This window comes from Oncorhynchus gorbuscha, linkage group LG12 (assembly GCF_021184085.1).
Source record: "Oncorhynchus gorbuscha isolate QuinsamMale2020 ecotype Even-year linkage group LG12, OgorEven_v1.0, whole genome shotgun sequence".
Classification (NCBI taxonomy): Eukaryota; Metazoa; Chordata; class Actinopteri; order Salmoniformes; family Salmonidae; genus Oncorhynchus; species Oncorhynchus gorbuscha.
In genome coordinates this window covers 1,902,489-1,922,525 of record NC_060184.1, presented here as the reverse complement: position 1 = coordinate 1,922,525, position 20,037 = coordinate 1,902,489, and the positions used below count along the sequence as shown (strand labels likewise).

The 20,037-nt window shown below is 54.6% G+C and overlaps 1 protein-coding gene across 1 annotated transcript in view; it reads left to right on the top strand.

Moving 5' to 3' along the window:
* LOC123990451 (pleckstrin homology domain interacting protein) overlaps positions 1–20,037 on the top strand; it is a 137,923-nt gene that overhangs the window by 26,060 nt on the left and 91,826 nt on the right. Inside the window, exons 7-9 of the mRNA XM_046290987.1 lie at positions 1,762–1,922; positions 5,539–5,634; positions 15,614–15,739. Coding sequence (XP_046146943.1) covers positions 1,762–1,922; positions 5,539–5,634; positions 15,614–15,739 — 383 coding nt within the window. The remainder of the gene's footprint in view (positions 1–1,761; positions 1,923–5,538; positions 5,635–15,613; positions 15,740–20,037) is intronic.

The following is a 20,037-nucleotide window of genomic DNA, read 5'->3' as shown; positions in this document are numbered from 1 at the left end:
GTAGTTGATGGTATATGTTACTTCAGTCTGTATGTTCTTTTGGGGAGAATAACAGAATAGGACATAACCTACATATAATGCCATGTATATTGAACACACTTCCAGTCACTGTCAGGGCTACAGAGTCTCTGGTCTCCATGAAGACCCAGCTAAAGGTCAAGGCTACAGAGTCTCTGGTCTCCATGAAGACCCAGCTAAAGGTCAAGGCTACAGAGTCTCTGGTCTCCATGAAGACCCAGCTAAAGGTCAAGGCTACAGAGTCTCTGGTCTCCATGAAGACCCAGCTAAAGGTCAAGGCTACAGAGTCTCTGGTCTCCATGAAGACCCAGCTAAAGGTCAAGGCTACAGAGTCTCTGGTCTCCATGAAGACCCAGCTAAAGGTCAGAGTCTCTGGTCTCCATGAAGACCCAGCTAAAGGTCAAGGCTACAGAGTCTCTGGTCTCCATGAAGACCCAGCTAAAGGTCAGAGTCTCTGGTCTCCATGAAGACCCAGCTAAAGGTCAGAGTCTCTGGTCTCCATGAAGACCCAGCTAAAGGTCAAGGCTACAGAGTCTCTGGTCTCCATGAAGACCCAGCTAAAGGTCAAAGCTACAGAGTCTCTGGTCTCCATTAAGACCCAGCTAAAGGTCAAAGCTACAGAGTCTCTGGTCTCCATGAAGACCCAGCTAAAGGTCAAGGCTACAGAGTCTCTGGTCTCCATGAAGACCCAGCTAAAGGTCACGGCTACAGAGTCTCTGGTCTCCATGAAGACCCAGCTAAAGGTCAGAGTCTCTGGTCTCCATGAAGACCCAGCTAAAGGTCAGAGTCTCTGGTCTCCATGAAGACCCAGCTAAAGGTCAAGGCTACAGAGTCTCTGGTCTCCATGAAGACCCAGCTAAAGGTCAGAGTCTCTGGTCTCCATGAAGACCCAGCTAAAGGTCAAAGCTACAGAGTCTCTGGTCTCCATTAAGACCCAGCTAAAGGTCAAAGCTACAGAGTCTCTGGTCTCCATGAAGACCCAGCTAAAGGTCACGGCTACAGAGTCTCTGGTCTCCATGAAGACCCAGCTAAAGGTCAGAGTCTCTGGTCTCCTTTAAGACCCAGCTAAAGGTCAGAGTCTCTGGTCTCCATGAAGACCCAGCTAAAGGTCAGAGTCTCTGGTCTCCATGAAGACCCAGCTAAAGGTCAGAGTCTCTGGTCTCCATGAAGACCCAGCTAAAGGTCAGAGTCTCTGGTCTCCATGAAGACCCAGCTAAAGGTCAGAGTCTCTGGTCTCCATGAAGACCCAGCTAAAGGTCAGAGTCTCTGGTCTCCATTAAGACCCAGCTAAAGGTCAGAGTCTCTGGTCTCCATGAAGACCCAGCTAAGGTCAGAGTCTCTGGTCTCCATGAAGACCCAGCTAAAGGTCAGAGTCTCTGGTCTCCATTAAGACCCAGCTAAAGGTCAGAGTCTCTGGTCTCCATGAAGACCCAGCTAAAGGTCAAGGCTACAGAGTTTCTGTTATTTCAGTTCTCCTGTTTTTCTTCTTCTTCTTCCATAACAAAATTATAATAATGTAAGTCAACCAGTTAATGACATTAGTATGGTATTATGCTGGAACGAACAACTTTGTGTGTCTGTGTGTGTGTGTGTGTGTGTGTGTGTGTGTGTGTGTGTGTGTGTGTGTGTGTGTGTGTGTGTGTGTGTGTGTGTGTGTGTGTGTGTGTGTGTGTGTGTGTGTGTGTGTGTGTGTGTGTGTGCTGGTGTGTGTGTGTACACAATCTTTGCGGTGTGTGCGTGTAGTGGAGACAGGTCACGGCCGTCGTCTGATTGGTTCGTACCGACTGGGTCAACTCCTCCCCACTGCGGTCTACTCACACATGAAGATGCACAAGAGGATTCTGGGACATCTGTCCTCTGTCTACTGCGTCACCTTCGACCGCACTGGACGGCGCATCTTCACCGTAAGAACAGAGAGTGTTTAGGCTGCTGACCCATCAGAACAGAGTGTTTAGGCTGCTGAACCATAAGAACAGAGTGTTTAGCCTGCTGAACCATAAGAACAGAGTGTTTAGGCTGCTGAACCATAAGAACAGAGTGTTTAGGCTGCTGAACCATAAGAACAGAGTGTTTAGGCTGCTGACCCATAAGAACAGAGTGTTTAGGCTGCTGACCCATAAGAACAGAGTGTTTAGGCTGCTGACCCATAAGAACAGAGTGTTTAGGCTGCTGAACCATAAGAACAGAGTGTTTAGGCTGCTGACCCATAAGAACAGAGTGTTTAGGCTGCTGACCCATAAGAACAGAGTGTTTAGGCTGCTGAACCATAAGAACAGAGTGTTTAGGCTGCTGACCCATAAGAACAGAGTGTTTAGGCTGCTGAACCATAAGAACAGAGTGTTTAGGCTGCTGAACCGTCAGAACAGAGTGTTTAGCCTGCTGAACCGTCAGAACAGAGTGTTTAGGCTGCTGAATCATAAGAACAGAGTGTTTAGGCTGCTGAACCATAAGAACAGAGTGTTTAGGCTGCTGACCCATAAGAACAGAGTGTTTAGGCTGCTGAACCGTCAGAACAGAGTGTTTAGGCTGCTGACCCATAAGAACAGAGTGTTTAGGCTGCTGACCCATAAGAACAGAGAGTGTTTAGGCTGCTGACCCATAAGAACAGAGTGTTTAGGCTGCTGAACCGTCAGAACAGAGTGTTTAGGCTGCTGAACCGTCAGAACAGAGTGTGTTTAGGCTGCTGAACCATAAGAACAGAGTGTTTAGCCTGCTGAACCATAAGAACAGAGTGTTTAGGCTGCTGAACCGTAAAAACAGAGTGTGTTTAGGCTGCTGAACCGTCAGAACAGAGTGTTTAGCCTGCTGAACCGTCAGAACAGAGTGTTTAGGCTGCTGAACCATAAGAACAGAGTGTTTAGCCTGCTGAACCGTCAGAACAGAGTGTTTAGCCTGCTGAACCGTCAGAACAGAGTGTTTAGGCTGCTGAACCATAAGAACAGAGTGTTTAGCCTGCTGAACCATAAGAACAGAGTGTTTAGGCTGCTGAACCGTAAAAACAGAGTGTGTTTAGGCTGCTGAACCGTCAGAACAGAGTGTTTAGGCTGCTGAACCATAAGAACAGAGTGTTTAGGCTGCTGACCCATAAGAACAGAGTGTTTAGGCTGCTGAACCATAAGAACAGAGAGTGTTTAGGCTGCTGAACCATAAGAACAGAGAGTGTTTAGGCTGCTGAACCATAAGAACAGAGTGTTTAGGCTGCTGAACCATAAGAACAGAGTGTTTAGGCTGCTGAACCATAAGAACAGAGTGTTTAGGCTGCTGAACCATAAGAACAGAGTGTTTAGGCTGCTGAACCATAAGAACAGAGTGTTTAGGCTGCTGAACCGTAAAAACAGAGTGTTTAGGCTGCTGACCCTGTGTGACTCCTAGAGTGTGTTTAGGCTGCTGACCCTGTGTGACTCCTAGAGTGTGGTGTTTTAGGAGGAAGGTTTATGATGTATGTGGTAAGGTCACATGATGACATCTGAAATCTTGACCCCAGGTTGACCCTGTGCTGGGTGGGATCGCTATGGTAACTGTATTGTTGGTCTAAAGCTCAGTGCTTGTATGAATATGTTGTATATGTATATATGTATATAATATGTAATATAACTGTTTTACTATAACTATGTGGTGACTGTGGTTGTGACTGTTTGGTGGTGACTGTGGTTGTGGTGGTGACTGTGGTTGTGGTAGTGACTGTGTGGTGGTGACTGTGGTGGTGACTGTGGTTGTGGTAGTGACTGTGTGGTGGTGACTGTGGTGGTGACTGTGGTTGTGTTAGTGACTGTGTGGTGGTGACTGTGGTGGTGACTGTGGTTGTGGTAGTGACTGTGTGGTGGTGACTGTGGTGGTGACTGTGTGGTGGTGACTGTGGTTGTGGTGGTGACTGTGGTTGTGGTGGTGACTGTGGTTGTGACTGTGTGGTGGTGACTGTGGTTGTGGTGGTGACTGTGGTTGTGGTAGTGACTGTGTGGTGGTGACTGTGGTTGTGGTAGTGACTGTGTGGTGTGGTAGTGACTGTGTGGTGGTGACTGTGGTGGTGACTGTGGTTGTGACTGTGTGGTGGTGACTGTGGTTGTGACTGTGTGGTGGTGACTGTGGTGGTGACTGTGGTAGTGACTGTGTGGTGGTGACTGTGGTTGTGACTGTGTGGTGGTGACTGTGGTGGTGACTGTGGTGGTGACTGTGGTAGTGACTGTGTGGTGGTGACTGTGTGGTGGTGACTGTGGTTGTGACTGTTTGGTGGTGACTGTGGTGGTGACTGTGGTGGTGACTGTGTGGTGGTGACTGTGTGGTGGTGACTGTGTGGTGGTGACTGTGTGGTGGTGACTGTGGTGTTGACTGTGGTGGTGACTGTGGTTGTGACTGTGTGGTGGTGACTGTGTGGTGGTGACTGTGGTGGTGACTGTGGTGGTGACTGTTTGGTGGTGACTGTGTGGTGGTGACTGTGGTTGTGACTGTTTGGTGTTGACTGTGGTGGTGACTGTTTGGTGTTGACTGTGTGGTGGTGACTGTGGTTGTGACTGTTTGATTGTGACTGTGTGGTGGTGACTGTGGCGGTGACTGTGTGGTGGTGACTGTGGTGGTGACTGTGCGGTGGTGACTGTGGGTGTGGTGGTGACTGTGGTTGTGACTGTTTGGTGGTGACTGTTTGGTGGTGACTGTTTGGTGGTGACTGTGTGGTGGTGACTGTGGTTGTGGTGACTGTGGTGGTGACTGTTTGGTGGTGACTGTGGTTGTGGCTGTGTGGTGGTGACTGTGGTGGTGACTGTTTGGTGGTGACTGTGGTTGTGGCTGTGTGGTGGTGACTGTGGTGGTGACTGTGTGGTGGTGACTGTTTGGTGGTGACTGTGGTTGTGGCTGTGTGGTGGTGACTGTGGTGGTGACTGTTTGGTGGTGACTGTGTGGTGGTGACTGTGGTGGTGACTGTGTGGTGGTGACTGTGTGGTGTTGACTGTTTGGTGGTGACTGTGTGGTGGTGACTGAGGTGGTGACTGTGGTGGTGACTGTGTGGTGGTGACTGTGGTGGTGACTGTGTGGTGGTGACTGTTTGTTTGGCTGACTGATTGTCCAGTTATAGACTGACTGGTGGTCCAGTTATAGACTGGTTGACTGACTGGTTGTCCAGTTATAGACTGGCTGACTGACTGGTTGTTCAGTTATAGACTGACTGACTGACTGGTTGTCCAGTTATACATTACATTTAAGTCATTTAGCAGACGCTCTGATTGTCCAATTGTAGACTGACTGACTGGTTGTCCAGTTATAGACTGACTGACTGGTTGTCCAGTTATAGACTGACTGACTGATTGTCCAGTTATAGACTAGGTTTGATTTAGATGTGATTGATCAATGACTGAATGTATAATATTGTTTGTAATATTGATTGATTTTAATTGTTGCCTCAGGCTTCATATTATTGAAAATAATGTCTATTAATACATGTTTGATAGAACAATGACCATGCTGATTGGTGTGTTGTGTGAGTGATCAGAGATCATAGTGATTCATTGTTGTGTGTGTGTGTGTGTCTAGGGTTCAGATGACTGCCTGGTGAAGATTTGGGGGACGGATGAGGGCCGTCTACTGGCAACGCTGAGAGGACACGCTGCTGAGATCTCCGACATGGCCGTGAGTTAACACACACACACATTTTGGATTTGACATGAAAACAATATAAGAAAAAATCATAAAATTCCCTGCCAATTCCCAATGCAGAATAATGGTATGTATGACCGCTAGGGACAGACCGCTAGGGACTGATCGCTACGGACAAACCTCTAGGGACGGACCGCTAGGGACTGATCGCTACGGACAAACCTCTAGGGACGGACCGCTAGGGACTGATCGCTACGGACAAACCTCTAGGGACGGACCGCTAGGGATGGACCGCTCCTCTAGGAAAGGAATGCTAGGGATGGACTGCTAGGGATGGACCGCTGGGGATAGACTGCTCCCCTAGGGACGGACCAATGGGGATGGACCACACCACTAGGAACGGACCAATGGGGATGGACCGCTGGGGATAGACCGCTCCCCTAGGAACAGACCAATGGTGATGGACCACTGGGGATGGACTGCTAGGGATGGACTGCTCCCCTAGGAACGGAATGCTAGGGATGGACTGCTAGGGATGGACCGCTCCCCTAGGAACGGAATGCTAGGAACGGAATGCTAGGGATGGACCGCTCCCCTAGGAAGGGAATGCTAGGGATGGACCGCTCCCCTAGGAACGGAATGCTAGGGATGGACCGCTCCCCTAGGAACGGAATGCTAGGGATGGACCGCTCCCCTAGGAACGGAATGCTAGGGATGGACCGCTCCCCTAGGAACGGAATGCTAGGGATGGACCGCTCCCCTAGGAACGGAATGCTAGCGATGGACCGCTCCCCTAGGAACGGAATGCTAGGGATGGACCGCTCCTCTAGGAACGGAATGCTAGCGATGGACCACACCACTAGGGACGGAGCAATGGGGATGGACCGCTAGGGATGGACCGCCCCCCCTAGGAACAGACCGCTAGGGATGGACCGCCCCCCCTAGGAACAGACCACTGGGGATGGACTGCCCCCCTAGGAACAGACCACTAGGGATGGACCGCCCCCCCTAGGAACAGACCGCTAGGGATGGACCGCCCCCCCTAGGAACAGACCACTGGGGATGGACCGCCCCCCTAGGAACAGACCACTAGGGATGGACCGCCCCCCCCCCCTAGGAACAGACCACTAGGGATGGACCGCCCCCTAGGAACAGACCACTAGGGATGGACCGTCCCCTAGGAACAGACCACTAGGGATGGACCACCCCCCTAGGAACAGACCACTGGGGATGGACCGCCCCCTAGGAACAGACCACTGGGGATGGACCGCCCCCTAGGAACAGACCACTGGGGATGGACCGTCCCCCTAGGAACAGACCACTAGGGATGGACCCCCCCCTAGGAACAGACCGCTAGGGATGGACCGTCCCCCCTAGGAACAGACCACTGGGGATGGACCGCCCCCCCTAGGAACAGACCACTGGGGATGGACCGTCCCCCCTAGGAACAGACCACTGGGGATGGACCGGGATGGACCGCCCCCCTAGGAACAGACCACTAGGGATGGACCGCCCCCCCTAGGAACAGACCGCTAGGGATGGACCGCCCCCCTAGGAACAGACCACTAGGGATGGACCGCCCCCCTATCTATCAGTATAGGTAGGTCAGCCACCAGACAGACAGAACCATGCACTAGGTCTATCTATCAGTATAGGCAGGTCAGACACCAGACAGACAGAACCATGCACTAGGTCTATCTATCAGTATAGGCAGGTCAGCCACCAGACAGAACCATGCACTAGGTCTATCTATCAGTATAGGCAGGTCAGCCACCAGACAGACAGAACCATGCACTAGGTCTATCTATCAGTATAGGCAGGTCAGACACCAGACAGACAGACAGAACCATGCACTAGGTCTATCTATCAGTATAGGCAGGTCAGCCACCAGACAGAACCATGCACTAGGTCTATCTATCAGTATAGGCAGGTCAGCCACCAGACAGTCAGAACCGTGCACTAGGTCTATCTATCAGTATAGGCAGGTCAGACACCAGACAGACAGACAGAACCATGCACTAGGTCTATCTATCAGTATAGGCAGGTCAGCCACCAGACAGAACCATGCACTAGGTCTATATATCAGTATAGGCAGGTCAGCCACCAGACAGACAGAACCATGCACTAGGTTATCTATCAGTATAGGCAGGTCAGCCACCAGACAGACAGAACCATGCACTAGGTCTATATCAGTATAGGCAGGTCAGCCACCAGACAGACAGACAGACAGAACCGTGCACTAGGTATATCTATCAGTATAGGCAGGTCAGCCACCAGACAGACAGTCAGAACCATGCACTAGGTCTATCTATCAGTATAGGCAGGTCAGCCACCAGACAGACAGAACCATGCACTAGGTCTATCTATCAGTATAGGCAGGTCAGCCACCAGACAGACAGAACCATGCACTAGGTCTATCTATCAGTATAGGCAGGTCAGCCACCAGACAGACAGAACCGTGCACTAGGTCTATCTATCAGTATAGGCAGGTCAGCCACCAGACAGACAGACAGAACCATGCACTAGGTCTATCTATCAGTATAGGCAGGTCAGCCACCAGACAGACAGACAGAACCATGCACTAGGTCTTTCTATCAGTATAGGCAGGTCAGCCACCAGACAGACAGAACCATGCACTAGGTCTATCTATCAGTATAGGCAGGTCAGCCACCAGACAGACAGAACCATGCACTAGGTCTATCTATCAGTATAGGCAGGTCAGCCACCAGACAGACAGAACCGTGCACTAGGTCTATCTATCAGTATAGGCAGGTCAGCCACCAGACAGACAGAACCATGCACTAGGTCTATATCAGTATAGGCAGGTCAGCCACCAGACAGACAGACAGAACCATGCACTAGGTCTATCTATCAGTATAGGCAGGTCAGCCACCAGACAGACAGAACCGTGCACTAGGTCTATCTATCAGTATAGGCAGGTCAGCCACCAGACAGACAGAACCATGCACTAGGTCTATCTATCAGTATAGGCAGGTCAGCCACCAGACAGACAGAACCATGCACTAGGTCTATCTATCAGTATAGGCAGGTCAGCCACCAGACAGACAGAACCATGCACTAGGTCTATATCAGTATAGGCAGGTCAGCCACCAGACAGACAGAACCATGCACTAGGTATATCTATCAGCAATCAAAAGCAGGTCAGTAAATTCTGTATTTCCAGACAATGTCACAGACAGCTCTCTGTTGCCCCATATGAGATAAGACCTATAAACAGGTCAACATTCACAAGGCCGCAGGGCGGGACGGATTAGGAAATGTACAGGTCAGCCAACTGGCAAGTATCTTCACTGACAGAACCATGCACTAGGTCTGTAATACCAACATGTTTAGGCAGACCAGCATAGTCCCTGCCCAAGAACACTAAGGTAACCTGCCTAAATGACTACCGGTCAGCCACGACAGCACTCACGTCTATCCATGAAGTATTTGAAAGGCTGGTCATGGCTCACATCAGACCATTTATTCCAGAAACCAGGTAGCCCTCCACATAGACAAAAACAGATCCACAGATCAGTGCATAGGCAGGTCCACACTGCCCTTTCCCACCAGACAAACAGGAACCATGCCTAGGTCTAATGCTGTCAGACTACAGCTCAGCGTTCAGTGCCCTCAAAGCCATGACTAAGCTAAGACCCTGGGACTAGACACTTCCCTCTGCAACTGGATCCTGGGACTAAACACCTCCCTCTGGATCCTGGGACTAAACACCTCCCTCTGGACCCTGGGACTAAACACCTCCCTCTGTAACTGGATCCTGGGACTAAACACCTCCCTCTGGATCCTGGGACAAACAGCCACCTCAGGACCCTGGGACTAAACAGCTAATAATAATAAACACCTCCCTCTGTAACTGGATCCTGGGATCACCTCCCTCTGGATCCTGGGACTAAACACCTCCCTCTGCAACTGGACCCTGGGACTAAACACCTCCCTCTGGACCCTGAGACTAAACACCTCCCTCTGGGACTAAACACCTCCCTCTGGGACTAAACACCTCCCTCTGGATCCTGGGATCAACACCTCCCTCTGGCCCTGGGACTCACCCCCTCTGACAGACAAACACCTCCCTATGCAACTGGTCCTGGGACTATCCCTCTGTAACTGGATCAGGTCACCTCCCTCTGCAACTGGATCCTGGGACAGAACCCCCTCTGGACTGGGTCTAAACACCTCCCCTCTGGACCCTGGGACTCACCTCCCCTGTAACTGGATCCTGGGACTAAACACCTCCCTCTGGATCCTGGGACTAAACACCTCCCTCTGGACCCTGGGACTAAACAGCTAATAATAATAAACACCTCCCTCTGCAACTGGACCCTGGGACTATACACCTCCCTCTGGACCCTGAGACTAAACACCTCCCTCTGGGACTAAACACCTCCCTCTGGGACTAAACACCTCCCTCTGGATCCTGGGACTAAACACCTCCCTCTGGACCCTGGGACTAAACACCTCCCTCTGGATCCTGGGACTAAACACCTCCCTCTGGACCCTGGGACTAAACACCTCCCTATGCAACTGGATCCTGGGACTAAACACCCCCTCTGTAACTGATCCTGGAACTAAACACCATCTGCAACTGGATCCTGGGACTAAACACCTCCCTCTGGACCCTGGGACTAAACACCTCCCTCTGGACCCTGGGACTAAACACCTCCCTGATCCTGGGACTAAACACCTCCAATCTGTAACTGGATCTCACAAGGACTAAACACCTCCCACTGGATCCTGGGACTAAACACCTCCCTGGACCCTGGGACTAAACACCTCCCTCTGTAACTGGATCCCATGGGACTAAACACCTCCCTCTGCAACTGGACCCTGGGACTAAACACCTCCCTCTGGGACTAAACACCCCCCTCTGTAACTGGATCCTGGGACTAAACACCTCCCTCTGTAACTGGATCCTGGGACTAAACACCTCCCTCTGTAACTGGATCCTGGGACTAAACACCTCCCTCTGCAACTGGACCCTGGGACTAAACACCTCCCTCTGTAACTGGATCCTGGGACTAAACACCTCCCTCTGCAACTGGATCCTGGGACTAAACACCTTCCTCTGCAACTGGATCCTGGGACTAAACACCTCCCTCTGCAACTGGATCCTGGGACTAAACACCTCCCTCTGGGACTAAACACCTCCCTCCGGATCCTGGGACTAAACACCTCCCACTGCAACTGGATCCTGGGACTAAACACCTCCTTCTGCAACTGGATCCTGGGACTCACTTCCCTCTGCAACTGGATCCTGGGACTTCCCTCTGGACCCTGGGACTAAACACTTCCCTCTGTAACTGGATCCTGGGACTAAACACCTCCCTCTGGACCCTGAGACTAAACACCTCCCTCTGGACCCTGGGACTAAACACCTCCCTCTGCAACTGGATCCTGGGACTAAACACCTCCCTCTGGATCCTGGGACTAAACACCTCCCACTGCAACTGTATCCTGGGACTAAACACCTCCCTCTGCAACTGGATCCTGGGACTAAACACCTCCAACACTGCAACTGGACCCTGGGACTAAACACCTCCCTCTGCAACTGGATCCTGAGACTAAACACTTCCCTCTGCAACTGGATCCTGGGACTAAACACCTCCCTCTGCAACTGGACCCTGGGACTAAACACCTCCCTCTGGATCCTGGGACTAAACACCTCCCTCTGGGACTAAACACCTGGATCCTGGGACTAAACACCTCCCTCTGCAACTGGATCCTGGGACTAAACACCTCCCTCTGCAACTGGATCCTGGGACTAAACACCTCCCTCTGCAACTGATCCTGGGACTAAACACTTCCCTCTGCAACTGGATCCTGGGACTAAACACCTCCCTCTGGACCCTGGGACTAAACACTTCCCTCTGGGACTAAACACCTCCCTCTGGGACTAAACACCTCCCTCTGGGGACTAAACACACCTCCCTCTGGACCCTGGGACTAAACACCTCCCTCTGGATCCTGGGACTAAACACTTCCCTCTGCAACTGGATCCTGGGACTAAACACCTCCCTCTGGACCCTGGGACTAAACACCTCCCTCTGGACCCTGGGACTAAACACCTCCCTCTGTAACTGGATCCTGGGACTAAACACCTCCCTCTGGACCCTGAGACTAAACACCTCCCTCTGGGACTAAACACCTCCCTCTGGGACTAAACACCTCCCTCTGGATCCTGGGACTAAACACCTCCCTCTGGACCCTGGGACTAAACACCTCCCTCTGGATCCTGGGACTAAACACCTCCCTCTGGACCCTGGGACTAAACACCTCCCTCTGATCCTGGGACTAAACACCTCCCTCTGTAACTGGATCCTGGAACTAAACACCTCCCTCTGCAACTGGATCCTGGGACTAAACACCTCCCTCTGGACCCTGGGACTAAACACCTCCCTCTGGACCCTGGGACTAAACACCTCCCTCTTGATCCTGGGACTAAACACCTCCCTCTGTAACTGGATCCTGGGACTAAACACCTCCCACTGGATCCTGGGACTAAACACCTCCCTCTGGACCCTGGGACTAAACACCTCCCTCTGTAACTGGATCCTGGGACTAAACACCTCCCTCTGCAACTGGACCCTGGGACTAAACACCTCCCTCTGGGACTAAACACCTCCCTCTGTAACTGGATCCTGGGACTAAACACCTCCCTCTGTAACTGGATCCTGGGACTAAACACCTCCCTCTGTAACTGGATCCTCCACCTCCCTCTGCAACTGGACCCTGGGACTAAACACCTCCCTCTGTAACTGGATCCTGGGACTAAACACCTCCCTCTGCAACTGGATCCTGGGACTAAACACCTTCCTCTGCAACTGGATCCTGGGACTAAACACCTCCCTCTGCAACTGGATCCTGGGACTAAACACCTCCCTCTGGGACTAAACACCTCCCTCTGGATCCTGGGACTAAACACCTCCCACTGCAACTGGATCCTGGGACTAAACACCTCCTTCTGCAACTGGATCCTGGGACTAAACACTTCCCTCTGCAACTGGATCCTGGGACTAAACACCTCCCTCTGGACCCTGGGACTAAACACTTCCCTCTGTAACTGGATCCTGGGACTAAACACCTCCCTCTGGACCCTGAGACTAAACACCTCCCTCTGGACCCTGGGACTAAACACCTCCCTCTGCAACTGGATCCTGGGACTAAACACCTCCCTCTGGATCCTGGGACTAAACACCTCCCACTGCAACTGTATCCTGGGACTAAACACCTCCCTCTGCAACTGGATCCTGGGACTAAACACCTCCCTCTGCAACTGGACCCTGGGACTAAACACCTCCCTCTGCAACTGGATCCTGGGACTAAACACTTCCCTCTGCAACTGGATCCTGGGACTAAACACCTCCCTCTGCAACTGGACCCTGGGACTAAACACCTCCCTCTGGATCCTGGGACTAAACACCTCCCTCTGGGACTAAACACCTCCCTCTGGATCCTGGGACTAAACACCTCCCTCTGCAACTGGATCCTGGGACTAAACACCTCCCTCTGCAACTGGATCCTGGGACTAAACACCTCCCTCTGCAACTGGATCCTGGGACTAAACACTTCCTCTGCAACTGGACTAAACACCTCCCTCTGGACCCTGGGACTAAACACTTCCCTCTGGGACTAAACACCTCCCTCTGGGACTAAACACCTCCCTCTGGATCCTGGGACTAAACACACCTCCCTCTGGACCTGGGACTAAACACCTCCCTCTGGATCCTGGGACTAAACACTTCCCTCTGCAACTGGATCCTGGGACTAAACACTTCCCTCTGGACCCTGGGACTAAACACCTCCCTCTGTAACTGGACCCTGGGACTAAACACCTCCCTCTGGATCCTGGGACTAAACACCTCCTTCTGCAACTGGATCCTGGGACTAAACACTTCCCTCTGCAACTGGATCCTGGGACTAAACACCTCCCTCTGGACCCTGGGACTAAACACTTCCCTCTGTAACTGGATCCTGGGACTAAACACCTCCCTCTGGACCCTGAGACTAAACACCTCCCTCTGGACCCTGGGACTAAACACCTCCCTCTGCAACTGGATCCTGGGACTAAACACCTCCCTCTGGATCCTGGGACTAAACACCTCCCACTGCAACTGTATCCTGGGACTAAACACCTCCCTCTGCAACTGGATCCTGGGACTAAACACCTCCCTCTGCAACTGGACCCTGGGACTAAACACCTCCCTCTGCAACTGGATCCTGGGACTAAACACTTCCCTCTGCAACTGGATCCTGGGACTAAACACCTCCCTCTGCAACTGGACCCTGGGACTAAACACCTCCCTCTGGATCCTGGGACTAAACACCTCCCTCTGGGACTAAACACCTCCCTCTGGATCCTGGGACTAAACACCTCCCTTTGCAACTGGATCCTGGGACTAAACACCTCCCTCTGGATCCTGGGACTAAACACCTCCCACTGCAACTGTATCCTGGGACTAAACACCTCCCTCTGCAACTGGATCCTGGGACTAAACACCTCCCTCTGCAACTGGACCCTGGGACTAAACACCTCCCTCTGCAACTGGATCCTGGGACTAAACACCTCCCTCTGCAACTGGATCCTGGGACTAAACACTTCCCTCTGGGATCCTGGGACTAAACACCTCCCTGGACCCTGGGACTAAACACTTCCCTCTGGGACTAAACACCTCCCTCTGGGACTAAACACCTCCCTCTGGATCCTGGGACAGGTACCCTGGGACTAAACACCTCCCTCTGGATCCTGGGACTAAACACTTCCTCTGCAACTGGATCCTGGGACTAAACACTTCCCTCTGGACCCTGGGACTAAACACCTCCCTCTGTAACTGGACCCTGGACTGGAACACCTCCCTCTGGATCCTGGGACTAAACACCTCCTTCTGCAACTGGATCCTGGGACTAAACACTTCCCTCTGCAACTGGATCCTGGGACTAAACACCTCCCTCTGGACCCTGGGACTAAACACTTCCCTCTGTAACTGGATCCTGGGACTAAACACCTCCCTCTGGACCCTGAGACTAAACACCTCCCTCTGGACCCTGGGACTAAACACCTCCCTCTGCAACTGGATCCTGGGACTAAACACCTCCCTCTGGATCCTGGGACTAAACACCTCCCACTGCAACTGTATCCTGGGACTAAACAACTCCCTCTGCAACTGGATCCTGGGACTAAACACCTCCCTCTGCAACTGGACCCTGGGACTAAACACCTCCCTCTGCAACTGGATCCTGGACTAAACACTTCCCTCTGCAACTGGATCCTGGGACTAAACACCTCCCTCTGCAACTGGACCCTGGGACTAAACACCTCCCTCTGGATCCTGGGACTAAACACCTCCCTCTGGGACTAAACACCTCCCTCTGGATCCTGGGACTAAACACCTCCCTCTGCAACTGGATCCTGGGACTAAACACCTCCCTCTGCAACTGGATCCTGGGACTAAACACCTCCCTCTGCAACTGGATCCTGGGACTAAACACTTCCCTCTGCAACTGGATCCTGGGACTAAACACCTCCCTCTGGACCCTGGGACTAAACACTTCCCTCTGGGACTAAACACCTCCCTCTGGGACTAAACACCTCCCTCTGGATCCTGGGACTAAACACACCTCCCTCTGGACCCTGGGACTAAACACCTCCCTCTGGATCCTGGGACTAAACACTTCCCTCTGCAACTGGATCCTGGGACTAAACACTTCCCTCTGGACCCTGGGACTAAACACCTCCCTCTGTAACTGGACCCTGGGACTAAACACCTCCCTCTGGATCTGGATCCTGGACTTTCCTTGTTTTACAATCCTTGTGAGGATTACTGGTACCCACAAGTATAGTTAGTAAAACAAGAAAAACACACACACACTTCCATCTCTTGCTAACATAAGTGTGTGTGTGTGTGGTGTGTGGTGTGTGTGTGTGTGTGTGTGTGTGTGTGTGTGTGTGTAGCTGTGTGTGTGTGTGTGTGGGTGGTGGTGTGTGTGTGCTCACCAGGTGAGCTATGAGAACACCATGCTAGCTGCAGGTAGCTGTGATAAGACCATCAGAGTATGGTGTCTTCAGACCTGTGTTCCTCTAGCAGTACTGGAAGGACACTCTGCATCCATCACCTCTCTACAGGTAAGGGGAGGAGGGGAGGAATGGAACCGCAGGTAGCTAGGAGGGGAGAGGGGGAGGAGGGGGAGGAATGGAACCGCAGGTAGCTAGGAGGAGGGGAGGGGGAGAGGGGGAGGAATGGAACCTCAGGTAGCAAGGAGGGGGAGGAGGGGGGGAGGAATGGAACCGCAGGTAGCTAGGAGGGGGAGGGGGGAGGAATGGAACCTCAGGTAGCTAGGAGGGGAGGGGGGGAGGAATGGAACCTCAGGTAGCTAGGAGGGGGAGGAGGAGGAGGGGGAGGGGGAGGAATGGAACCGCAGGTAGCTAGGAGGGGGAGGAGGGGGAGGAGGGGGAGGAATGGAATCGCAGGTAGCTAGGAGGGGAGAGGGAGGAGGAGGGGGAGGAGGGGGAGGAATGGAACCTCAGGTAGCTAGGAGGGGGAGGTGGGGGAGGAATGGAACCTCAGGTAGCTAGGAGGAGGGGGAGGGGGGGAGGAATGGAACCTCAGGTAGCTAGGAGGGGGAGGGAGGAGGAGGGGAGGAGGGGGAGGAATGGAACCTCAGGTAGCTAGGAGGGGGAGGGGGAGGGGGAGGAATGGAACCTCAGGTAGCTAGGAGGGGGAGGAGGGGGAGGAATGGAACCTCAGGTAGCTAGGAGGGGGAGAGGGGGAGGAGGGGGAGGAATGGAATCGCAGGTAGCTAGGAGGGGGAGGAGGGGGAGGAATGGAATCGCAGGTAGCTAGGACGGGGAGAGGGGGAGGAGGGGGAGGAATGGAACCTCAGGTAGCTAGGAGGGGGAGAGGGAGGGGGAGGAGGGGGAGGAATGGAACCTCAGGTAGCTAGGAGGGGGAGAGGGAGGGGGAGGAGGGGGAGGAATGGAACCTCAGGTAGCTAGGAGGGGAGAGGGAGGAGGGGGAGGAGGGGGAGGAATGGAACCTCAGGTAGCTAGGAGGGGGGGAGGAGGGGGAGGAATGGAACCTCAGGTAGCTAGGAGGGGGAGGGGAGGGGGGAGGGGGAGGAATGGAATCGCAGGTAGCTAGGAGGGGGAGAGGGGAGGAGGAGGGGGAGGAGGGGGAGGAATGGAACCTCAGGTAGCTAGGAGGGGGAGAGGGAGGAGGAGGGGGAGGAATGGAATCGCAGGTAGCTAGGAGGGGAGAGGGGGAGGAGGGGGAGGAATGGAATCGCAGGTAGCTAGGAGGGGGAGAGGGGGGGAGGAGGGGGAGGAATGGAATCACAGGTAGCTAGGAGGGGGAGGGGGGGAGGAGGGGGGAGGAATGGAATCGCAGGTAGCTAGGAGGGGGAGGGGGGGGAGGAATGGAATCGCAGGTAGCTAGGAGGGGGAGAGGGGGAGGAGGGGGAGGAATGGAATCCACAGGTAGCTAGGAGGGGGAGAGGGGGAGGAGGGGGAGGAATGGAATCACAGGTAGCTAGGAGGGGGAGAGGGAGGAGGAGGGGAGGAATGGAATCACAGGTAGCTAGGAGGGGAGAGGGAGGAGGAGGGGGAGGAATGGAACCACAGATAGCTAGGAGGGGGAGAGGGGGAGGAGGGGAGGAATGGAACCTCAGGTAGCTAGGAGGGGGGAGGAATGGAATCGCAGGTAGCTAGGAGGGGAGGAGGAGGAGGGGGAGTAATGGAACCACAGGTAGCTAGGAGGGGAGAGGGGGGAGGAGGGGGAGGAATGGAACCTCAGGTAGCTAGGAGGGGGGAGAGGGGGGGAGGAATGGAACCTCAGGTAGCTAGGAGGGGGGAGGAATGGAATCGCAGGTAGCTAGGAGGGGGAGAGGGAGGAGGAGGAGGTAGAGTAATGGAACCACAGGTAGCTAGGAGGGAGAGAGGGGGAGGAGGGGGAGGAATGGAACCTCAGGTAGCTAGGAGGGGGAGAGGAGGAGGAGGGGGAGGAATGGAACCACAGGTAGCTAGGAGGGGAGGGGGAGGAGGGGAGGAATGGAACCTCAGGTAGCTAGGAGGGGAGAGGGGGAGGGGGGAGGAATGGAACCTCAGGTAGCTAGGAGGGGGAGAGGGAGGAGGAGGGGGAGGAATGGAACCGCAGGTAGCTAGGAGGGGAGAGGGAGGGGGAGGAGGGGGAGGAATGGAACCTCAGGTAGCTAGGAGGGGAGAGGGAGGAGGAGGGGGAGGAATGGAATCACAGGTAGCTAGGAGGGGAGAGGGAGGGGGAGGAGGGGAGGAATGGAACCTCAGGTAGCTAGGAGGGGGAGGGAGGAGGAGGGGGGGAGGAATGGAATCAGGTAGCTAGGAGGGGAGAGGGAGGGGGAGGAGGGGAGGAATGGAACCTCAGGTAGCTAGGAGGGGAGAGGGAGGAGGAGGGGGGGAGGAATGGAATCGCAGGTAGCTAGGAGGGGGAGGGGGGGAGGAATGGAACCGCAGGTAGCTAGGAGGGGGAGGGGGAGGAGGAGGAGGAGGAATGGAACCACAGGTAGCTAGGAGGGGGAGAGGGAGGAGGAGGGGGAGGAATGGAACCACAGGTAGCTAGGAGGGGAGAGGGGGGAGGGGGGAGGAGGGGGAGGAATGGAACCTCAGGTAGCTAGGAGGGGGAGGAGGGGGGAGGAATGGAACCTCAGGTAGCTAGGAGGGGAGGGGGGGGAGGGGAGGAATGGAATCGGGTAGGGAGGGGAGGAGGGGGAGGAATGGAATCGCAGGTAGCTAGGGAGGGGAGAGGGGGAGGAGGGGGAGGAATGGAACCTCAGGTAGCTAGGAGGGGGAGGGGGAGGGGGGGGAGGAATGGAACCTCAGGTAGCTAGGAGAGGGAGGAGGAATGGAATCTCAGGTAGCTAGGAGGGGGAGAGGGAGGAGGAGGAGGGGAATAATGGAACCACAGGTAGCTAGGAGGGGAGAGAGGGGGAGGAGGGGGAGGAGGGGGAGGAATGGAACCTCAGGTAGCTAGGAGGGGAGAGGGGGGAGGAGGGGGAGGAATGGAACCTCAGGTAGCTAGGAGGGGGAGGGGGGGGAGGAATGGAATCCAGGTAGCTAGGAGGGGGAGAGGGAGGGAGGAGGAGGGGGAGGAATGGAACCTCAGGTAGCTAGGAGGGGGAGAGGGAGGAGGAGGGGAGGAATGGAACCACAGGTAGCTAGGAGGGGGGGGAGGAATGGAACCTCAGGTAGCTAGGAGGGGAGAGGGGGAGGAGGGGGAGGAATGGAACCACAGGTAGCTAGGAGGGGGGAGGGAGGAGGAGGGGGAGGAATGGAACCACAGGTAGCTAGGAGGGGGAGAGGGAGGGGGGAGGGGAGGATGGAACCTCAGGTAGCTAGGAGAGGGAGGAGGAGGGGGAGGAATGGAACCACAGGTAGCTAGGAGGGGAGAGGGGGGGAGGAAGGAATGGAACCTCAGGTAGCTAGGAGGGGGAGAGGGAGGAGGAGGGGGAGGAATGGAACCACAGGTAGCTAGGAGGGGGAGAGGGAGGAGGGAGGAATGGAACCTCAGGTAGCTAGGAGGGGGAGAGGGAGGGGAGGGGGGGAGGAATGGAACCTCAGGTAGCTAGGAGGGGGAGAGGGAGGAGGGGGGGAGGAATGGAATCGCAGGTAGCTAGGAGGGGGAGAGGGGGGGGGAATGGAACCGCAGGTAGCTAGGAGGGGAGAGGGGGAGGAGGAGGAGGAATGGAACCACAGGTAGCTAGGAGGGGGAGAGGGAGGAGGAGGGGAGGAATGGAACCACAGGTAGCTAGGAGGGGGAGAGGGGGAGGAGGGGGAGGAATGGAACCTCAGGTAGCTAGGAGGGGGAGGAGGGGAGGAATGGAACCTCAGGTAGCTAGGAGGGGGAGAGGGGAGGAGGGGGAGGAATGGAATCGGTAGCAGGTAGGGGGATAGGGAGGGGGAGGGGAGGAATGGAATCGCAGGTAGCTAGGACGGGGAGAGGGGGGAGGAGGGGGAGGAATGGAACCTCAGGTAGCTAGGAGGGGGAGAGGGAGGGGAGGAGGGGGGGAATGGAACCTCAGGTAGCTAGGAGGGGAGAGGGGGGAGGGGGGAGGAATGGAACCTCAGGTAGCTAGGAGGGGGAGAGGGGGAGGGGAGGATGGAATCGCAGGTAGCTAGGAGGGGGAGAGGGGGGGAGGAGGGGGAGGAATGGAACCTCAGGTAGCTAGGAGGGGGAGAGGGAGGGGGAGGAGGGGGAGGAATGGAACCTCAGGTAGCTAGGAGGGGGAGAGGGAGGGGGAGGAGGGGGAGGAATGGAACCTCAGGTAGCTAGGAGGGGAGAGGGAGGGGGAGGAGGGGGAGGAATGGAACCTCAGGTAGCTAGGAGGGGAGAGGGGGGAGGAGGGGAGGAATGGAATCGCAGGTAGCTAGGAGGGGGAGAGGGAGGAGGAGGG